The sequence below is a fragment of the Meleagris gallopavo genome, chromosome 6, assembly GCF_000146605.3.
Source record: "Meleagris gallopavo isolate NT-WF06-2002-E0010 breed Aviagen turkey brand Nicholas breeding stock chromosome 6, Turkey_5.1, whole genome shotgun sequence".
In the NCBI taxonomy this organism is placed as follows: domain Eukaryota; kingdom Metazoa; phylum Chordata; class Aves; order Galliformes; family Phasianidae; genus Meleagris; species Meleagris gallopavo.
In genome coordinates this window covers 19,803,818-19,812,838 of record NC_015016.2, presented here as the reverse complement: position 1 = coordinate 19,812,838, position 9,021 = coordinate 19,803,818, and the positions used below count along the sequence as shown (strand labels likewise).

At 38.3% G+C, this 9,021-nt stretch overlaps 1 protein-coding gene across 1 annotated transcript; it reads right to left on the bottom strand.

Moving 5' to 3' along the window:
• Positions 1-2,041: 2,041 nt before the first annotated feature.
• Positions 2,042-8,653, bottom strand: LOC104911462 (cytoplasmic dynein 1 intermediate chain 1-like). The gene is made up of 4 exons (XM_010712672.1): positions 8,540-8,653; positions 6,580-6,694; positions 3,798-3,888; positions 2,042-2,174 (listed from the first exon to the last, which is right to left on the bottom strand). The coding sequence occupies exons 1-4, from the start codon at positions 8,645-8,647 to the stop codon at positions 2,042-2,044; spliced, it is 447 nt and encodes a 148-aa protein (XP_010710974.1). The 5' UTR covers positions 8,648-8,653.
• Between the last annotated feature and the right edge of the window lie 368 nt (positions 8,654-9,021).

Sequence of the window (9,021 nt, the reverse complement as noted above, 5' to 3'; positions counted from 1 at the left end):
AAAAACAAAAAAACCAACACATAAAAACCTGTACTACACAGGACAGAAATGGTTCCATAATTTAGTGTTATTACACAGCCCGCCCCACACGTTATCCTAATAAGCTTAATGGCATCAGGGAAAAGGCAGCACTGCTCTAGCTATTATGTATGAGATAATGGACAATGGTGCTGCTGGATGGCAGCACTACCAGTGTATAGATCTTAAACCAAAAGGGACCATTGTGACCACACAGCTTTTCTTCCTATGCAACAAAAAGCTGTACGGCTCTTCTGAACGAATTACTGTTGGAGTTATTATCTGCCTGTCGGCCAGGCACATTATCCTGAATGAGAAACGCCCAGTGATACAACATTCAATAGAGTATTTAAGTAAATTGCTTTAGTGATTAATTTGTCTTGTCATTAAAATTTTACAGTTTTCCTTGTTTTATATTTGGCCAGCTCCAATGCCAAACAATTTGCTGTCTGTTAAGCTCTGCCAACATGAGCCCTTCTGCTCCTCATATAATTTCTATACATAGAAAGCAAGTTACCAGCTAGTTTTCATTTTCTTAACTAGGGTAGAAATAGATCTGTGGTACCAGGACAACAACTACTCAGCACCATCTGCCTGAACCCTCGCTACTCATCAACTAACTTCCTAAAAAGCAGATGTCAGAAATTTGGATTTCTAGATTTAGCTCCACAATGCTCACTGGTCTGTAAGAAATCACAGGTGTTTGCCAATCAAAACAAACCTCAGGTGTGCTTGTGATACTGAAACCAATAGATTCAGTCTGATTACTATCGTGCCATCAAAGTAGGAACACAGCCTAGTTCTGCACCAGAAACCAGTGCTTCACTTGGGACCATAAAAACATCTCTTGCTTTCCTCAAAGCTCTCAGCAGGGCTTCTCTCAAAGGTATTATCTTCTGTACCAAACCAAAACCTATGACTTTACTTTTTTTTTTTTTTTAATTATTATTTAAATATCCACATTTTCTTCTGGAAATCACTTCATCAATAAATGATCAGTCTGCTTCCAGCCTGTGTAGCTCTGTTCTGCCAGCCTGTATGCACCAGTTCTTCCTGCAGCAGCGTCAGCAGCAACAGACAAGCTGTGATCTCTGAGACCGGGCATTAGCAGCTCTAGAATTAATCCGCTCTCCTCCTGAGTCTATGCTCAGTCTACAGTTGCATAGCCAATTTACAGCAGAATGATAAAAATGGGGAGATCTCATATGCATAAAATCATAGAATAATTTAGGCTGGAAAAGACCACTAAGATTATCTAGTCCAACTATAACTAATCCCCACCATGCCCACTGACCACAACCCTCAGTTCCAAATCTACACACTCCCATTGACACTTCCATGGGAAGTTGGTCACACTAGAGAAAGGTGGAGTTCATGGTTTGGTTGTGATTCTTTATTTAGGGTAGCTATTTGTTTTAAACAGTCCTTTAGCCATAGAATCATTAATGTTGGAAAGGACTTCTAGGATCATCCAGTCCAACTGTCTACATACCACCAATACTGCCCACTAAACCACGTCCCTCAGTGCAATATCTACATGCTTCTTGAACACCTCCAGGGACAATGACCCTGCCATTTCACTGGGCAGCCTTTTCCAGTGCCACAACAGTCTTTCCGAAAAGAAATTTTTCCCAATATCCTACTTGAATCATTGACATGGCCAATGTACCCTCTTTATAGAGAAAGCAAGATGGAGAGATGCGTAAAAGGAAGAATAACCTTCCTTATACAGATAAACAGGCATCTGCACATAATCAAGATAAATCAGAAATAATGTCTAGGCATTCCTCTGGCAGAATACAGCAAAGGTGATTTTATCCTGCTTACCTCGTGTGATGACAGCTCTGTTATCGTTTTCCTCTTCAAGTTGGACAGTTCTAACACACATGCATGCCTGAGTGTACTGATGCACGCAAACACACACTGAGTACATCTTCTGCACCCAATGACAAACAACCATCCAGTACTATCCACCAGTTACAGAGATGCCCTGAGACATGGACAGTAGCTTGTGGAATTGCCATTACCACAAGTCAGTCATGCCAGGTAAGTACTCGTGGCCAATCTGATGCAAAAACACAGCACTCTGAATATCAGAGAGAATGGCAAGCAAAGCCATGAACGGCAAACAAGGCCCTGGGATTAGCACTGAATTCCTAGTATGGCCACAACAATACAGAAAATTATCCAGAAGGATAGCTCATAACATAGTATATCATGACCCTTGAAGATGAGAACAAATTCAATTCTCTTCTCTAGAGAAATGTGATCATATGCTGTCGTTGCTTGTTGATGGCAGAGATTTGAAGTGGTAGTATAGGCCACGTTAAAATAAATTCCTTCAAATAAATTTCACTGTCTTAACATCAGAAAAGTTACACCATTACCACATCATGAGGAACTTAGAAATATCCAGTTAGCATTGTCACAGCTACATCGAGGACTGCAGAAAGTAACTTTATCCTGAACAGCAGTCTACATTTTGTTTAAAAACAATTTTTGTTCTCCTCAAAGTATTTTTGCTTACTGGAGTCCGCTTTTGTTTATAAATGTAGCATTACACTATTTTACACGTTTTGAACTGCCATATTTTATAGGCTAGAGCTTTCCTACTTAACGACCTCCATGCCTTCTAGAGGGCTGAGCAACTTCCTCATCTCAATGGATGGTGTCTGCATTGGGCTGAAGGGGAATACAGTGTACTTTCAGCTTACAGAACTGTGGGGTTTTTTTAACCAGAAGGCTGGTGTGGAACTAAATCTAGTAATCCGAGCTCTGTAACATTCCTGGTTAAGTATGTAGAAGTACGGCACCTGACTATGCATGTAAAAGTATAGTACTGGAAACTGTACACTGCAGAGAGAAATCAGTGAGTTTTCATGCTATTTGTAGAGGTTTTGGCTCACAGATTTGGATGAGTTGGTTTTATTTTGAGACAGTTTAATACAAAAAGAACAATTAGGACCCATGTTTTACATTTTTCAAAATACACAGTATAGTTGCTTGGAACTCTTCTCACTTGAATGTATCCTCTGTGAGCACCAGCATCCTGCTTACTTTTTTAGCAACATCCTCATTACTTTTTTACTCTAAACTAGAAATTATTCATAGATTGCCACTTGCATTTTCAATTTCAGTCATATAAACCAAGATAAGAAGGTTGCCCCTGTGCCCATCCCTTACACCCACACCATGCTTTTCAACAAGAAGAGAGCTGCTTCCCTCCCACTTTACACAAAACAATCTGATAACTACAGTTTCCAAGAGAGGATTGCCAGGAGGTTTGGGGGGGTTTCAGCCTGCTTCTTTACAAGCTCTACCCCACCACTGTCAGTGCCACACACAACAATGAGCAGCAGTACAAGAACCCAAGACAGCCTGGTGTAACATGTGAACAGTTAACAAGACTTCACAAGGGATTGGCTGTATGCACAAAGATTACTCACATGAATAACAGGGTCTACAACTGGGCACTTCCTCTATTTTTAGCACATATCCACAAAGAATGACAGATTTCTGAGGGCTTCTTTAGACGCATCAGTTCAGTTCTTGCTTCCAGTACACGGCTTCTGGCACCTATCACTTATAACCAGCTTGCTGTGTGTGCTTATCTACCTCATGTCTGAGACCAGTCTGACTGGATGGTGACACACAGTGGAAAACGCACAAACAAAAGTACACATCAGATAGAGCACGTTCTTATTTATGGAAGCAGAAGGAAAAAAGGGGGAAGTAAAAGTGAAGCAAACAAACACATTTATTCAACACCATTGTCTTACCTTCCTATGGGTCCCAGATCTCCAGAGTCCTGGCTGCCTGCATCACTGGGTGTGCTCACTGATTTCGAAGAGGGAGACATAGGGGTTGGGACTAAATAATGAAAATAACAGGTATCCCATGTTAACACATGCAGCGACTGCACTGATGAAGAGCAGTGTCAGACAAATCAAAACCAATGGACCAAAATGACAGTGGATGAATGATAAGGAGAGTTTGAAATGGTGAAAGCAAATAAGGAAAGGAAAGAAAAAGAAAAGGAAGAGAGTCAAGTGAATTTTAAGTCTTCTGGAAATGCTAAACTGACATGAATTTAGACAGGACTAAAAGCCCAATGTGATTCCACAACTAATCAGTGGCGGAGATATCTGCAGAAACAGAATTTTTTTCTTGGCTGCATTTTTAAGCTGACTTTCAAAAGATTTTAAATGTATGAAGAAATACCAGGGGCTCATCTTGTCAGAAATCTAAGTGAACTCTTCTGGTAGCCACGAAGGCAAAACAGCAAGCAAACTTCTCAAATTTTCCATTTAAATTAAAAGCCGCTGCCCATTAGATATGTTCTAAGACTGCAGTGCAGAAATGGCATCCAAAATAAAAGTTAAATAAGGAAATCCAGCTAAGTTAAAATCATTTCCCAAAGATGGTGAGAATACGTGTTAATTTGCTTAGCAAACATCTTTTCTTAAATAATTTAAGTTGTATTAGATTGCCATTTTGGATGAGACACGATTTCCACACTCAAGGAAATATTTCCCTTGGCTTAGATACTATTTGCACTCTCTAGAAATGATTTTCTCTTTGGTTTGCTGGGGCTTTTGAAGCATATTCATGCAAATCCAGCTTTGTTTCCTTTAACAGGAAAGGAAGATCACAGCTCAAGGTCAGCCCAAGTTTAAGCTCTTCAGCAAGGAATAACAAATGAAAAAGTATAAATATCTTGATTTCTTTTAAAATGGTTTCTCAAAAATATTTAAAGTGCAGGAATGGCTCCAGTCAAGATTTAGCACAAGTATTCTTCAAAGCAGCCACACTGAATAAAACGCAAAAAGGAGTTCTAATGCAACAGTGAGGTTTCCCATTTGGTTTAAATCATGTGCATTTCTTTTTATAGATTTAACTGAGTGAAACTTTAAACTATTTTGTTACGCTCTATAATGTATAACGACAGACTTGTCAAGAGACTTGGATTTTCCATGTGGTCAAACATTTCATGCAGATTCTTACTAGAGACTGCCACAGAAATGAATGCAGCATGGAAAGTGAATTCATCTTCATGACAGTCCTTTGGCAGGTTACAGGTATGGCATGGCAGTTTATGTATTCCACATTCACAGTGGGATCTGGGCATCATATGTGAAGGCAGAATTAAGCTTTCCTTTGTATACTAATTGTCAGTGTATACAAAAGGGAATTAAGAAGGACAGAATACTACTGCTTAATTAAGATCATCTTACATGTGAGTTTTAATGTTCTTCAGATAGCACAAAGAAAATAGTTAACTAAGAACCTTTATTTTGCAACATTAATAAGTGTTCATTTATTATATAAGGAAATGTATCCACATTTTTTAAGATAAATATGAATATTCTAAATGCACAAATATTAAAAATGTATTGAAGTGATGTATTTGTATATATACACCACTAGATTATTTACAAAGCATATTTTATGATACGTTAACCCAACAGTTACTCGGGAGACATTTTTTCTGAGAAGTGGTATTTAAAAGTTCCAATCAGTAGATTATAACTTATTAAAATGGTAACTTGTCCCAGAAAATGTTGGTTGATGCAAGGTAGGGACTGAATTCCTCAATTCATGCTTCAGAATGTCATCATCTACGTTCATAAGGAACTATGCAAGTGCTTTCTGAAACCAAGGCTTCTATTTTCTTTTCTTTTCCCTAAATATTACAGGCAAGAATATCTAGGGGTAAAATCCTAGACTCAGTGCCGAAGAACTTAATGACAAAGCCCAGCACCTCCAGAGATGCCAATATTTCAGCTAAAACAATGAGAGTTATTCTATATTTAAAGGTGAGGAAAGCACTTGAAAGAGAAGGAATGAGAAAGTGAGAGGAAGAGGGGCAGGGCAGGGCAAGGCAGGGAGGAGAGAAAAAGGGAAAAAAGGAAGGAAGCAAGGAAGGAAATTTCTCACTTAAGGGCCAACTGATACATCAGATAGAACTTAATCAAGTATTTCAGATACTATTTTCTCACGTATTTTTCTTAAACTGAGGACTCTAGATTTCTATAATTTAAATACCAGAACAGCCAGGTCCAAAAAAACCACAAAAATAATCTGTTGATAAGCTTTCTGATCATTGTGATTTGCCTTTTTATTTTCTCTCTCCATTTTGCTTGAATTTTAATGAAATAAACGGGAGTTCCCCACATGACTATGCTCCACCTTGCTTAGCAAATGCTTGTATTTATGAAACAAAGATTGGGGTTAATGAGGCGCAGCATTTATTATATTATTTGTGGGTCATCAGGTGTGAGAGAAGCCCTAATAGTCCATCAGAAAAGAAATCATTACTGGTATGCAAAATCAACCTGCAATGCAAAAATTTCTTCTAGAAATGAAACAGATGTTTTGGCAATGGTAAGTACTCAAAATGCCATGAGCTGGTATGTGCAAATGGTATGGTAGGCATTCAAACAGAAGAGTTCACTTCACTAATACAGCCAAAAAATCAAAAAAAGCAAAGCATGCTTTAATAGGAAGAATGCATTCATTGTGGCAGAGTTGAATGCTTTACAGTATACTTCTCTTAAATACCTAGAGGTGGTTCTGGGGATATGCCAATGCTCTGCAACAAAGCTTCTGTCTCTCTTCTTTTGCGGTCTAGGTCAGAATCTTCTTGAGCTGGCTCCTTCTTTTGCTGTAGATCAGCCTCAATTAAAAAAAAATTAAAAAATTCGTCCACATATAATCAGCTCTAGCAATTAAGTGTATGAAAAACATTCACATGCACAATTGATTAGGAAAACTTCAAAATTCACTTAGAATGTTTAGGTAGCTAATTTATACTGTTTATATGTTAGTTACAATACTTTCCCCTGACTACATGAGAAAACTGATCTTTGCAAGTATTTTTTACGGAACACTAATGGACATCTTTTGCCTCTCACATATCAGATGCAGTTACTCTGTACAAAATGGAAGCCAAAGCATTTTTCTGACTCCACATACTACAACTTGACGGACTGAAAATGCCAGTGTTAGCTTATTCAGCTAACACTGACACTGACCATAGAATAACAGATATCATGACCCTGATTAAAAATGACCCCATCCCTACTTCCTCAGGGATCAAGAAATAAAATTCCACTGGACTTTGGAGATGTAGACTGAGGGCCTACATTAGGTCCCAAGCACTTGCAGCCAGTAAAAATACTGTCTTAGAACTTCAGCATCAAATAGGAGCAAAGAAGAGGACTAACACCTAAAACAATATTTTGGCAGCCCCTGACACCTACAGCCAAAATTAACGGTCCACCAGATGCCTTCCTCTTTGCTTAGACAACTACATCTTCACAGAATCACAGAATGGTACTGGTTGGAAAGCACCTGTGCAAGACGCTTCTTGGAGTTTCCACAGGTTAAATTCAGTGGCTAGAGCTGGCTGCTGGGGTCAGTGGAACTTTCTAACTACAACAGGATCTCCACAATATGTAAAATCAGGCAGGAGACAAAGAAAAGAACTCAGTAGCTTCCTCTAGCCACTGGCTTGCCTCCCATCTCTTTAATTCATTAACAGGCTAGTGCTGAACACTGAAAATACTAACATCTAAAGTTCTGCTTACAGAGGACTCACACAGTGACTCTAGGAGCCTCACTGGGATATGTGCTGGTAATTGCACAAAAATGTCTCAGATGAAAAAAGACAAAAATGACGACCAAAACTGAAACATGGATTTCTTGGATCACATCACATTTCCACAGTAATTCTGTGAAATTCATGTACAATATTAAAGTGTCAGTTTAAAAGGAAACCAGTTATTAGTAAAGGATAACAGGTGCTTTAAACAATAGTAAGTGTTGACATTTGAAGGAAAGGAAACATAATCACTTAATGCTTCTCTGACTTTGCATGAAAATGAATATCCACTCCCTGTCAATTCTCACCTCTGTTCCACTAAGTGAATGAATAAAAAGAAGTACAAATCCCTTAATGAAAAATCTAATGCATATTGTCAAGGACAAATAAACTAATATGTCAATCAAACTTTAACAGAACTGAAAGATGCACCCATGCCAGAAGATGAAAATGCAATTGCAATTATGTTTTACTTTACTGGAGAATAATAATTGTATATCTGTTACCTTAGCCAGTAATCAAGCTGGTCTTCAGAGAAGAAAATACATATTTAGATTGTAATAGCTCGAAAAAAACCAAGACCTTTTCCTGTCTTTCTGCACTCTCCACTCCCTTTCCATTGAAGGAAAGCCCAGCAAAAAGCATTGTGGCAAATCAATTTTTCTTTCTACACACACATACACATCATGTTGTCTAAATTGTTGTCATCTGACAGCATGTTGGTTTTAAAAGCAATTCCCTCACCCCAACTTTCCTGGCTAAAAATAAGTGTTCTGATTTTAAGGTTAGATCGATGTGGCTTTGGAGATCTCATCCCACATGACAGTTACCTTGGAGTATACAATACTTGTATGTCAAAACCTCAGCGAGACCTTTCTGCAGGCCTGAGCTATTTAAAAGGCAATCCTGCATATTTACCTCTTTCTTCTTCCTTTCTTCTTCCTTCCGTTTCTTTTCTTCTCTTATCTGAGCCAAGCGCTGCTTTTTGCGCTCAAGTTCTGCTTTTAAATCACTTTTGTCCGACATTTTGATTCTGCTGGAAACAAAATAGGGAAACCAAGTTGGAAAGAGAATTAAAAGTTCTCCCTATTTACTGAAAACAGAATCCAACAATATCAAAAATAACGCTTAGAAAATTGCTACAAATATACTCCTACATAATTGCTGCCCTTGGAAGAGGCAGGATATTTGTTTTAAGCTTCAAGAAATTAGATCAGAATATCTCCAATCATGGAATATATTTCAAAATTGTCTTTATTAGAAAGCTGTCTTTGTGAAGCAAAGTTCAAAACAATGCTTTAATACTTTTAATGCACTGAAGCTGATGTCCTCCAACTTTCATCAGCTTCAGCATCTCTGCCAGACCGTAAGTTACAGATCCACAGTAGAAGAGGATGTAC

Coding starts and splice junctions, on each gene's coding strand:
- LOC104911462 (XM_010712672.1), bottom strand. CDS start 8,647: ATGTCGGACAAAAGTGATTTAAAAGCAGAACTTGAGCGCAAAAAGCAG. Junction 6,695..8,539: donor AAGAAAGGAAGAAGAAAGAG/GTAAATATGCAG, acceptor TTTTTAATTGAG/GCTGATCTACAGCAAAAGAA. Junction 2,175..3,797: donor GATCTGGGACCCATAGGAAG/GTAAGACAATGG, acceptor TGGCCATACTAG/GAATTCAGTGCTAATCCCAG.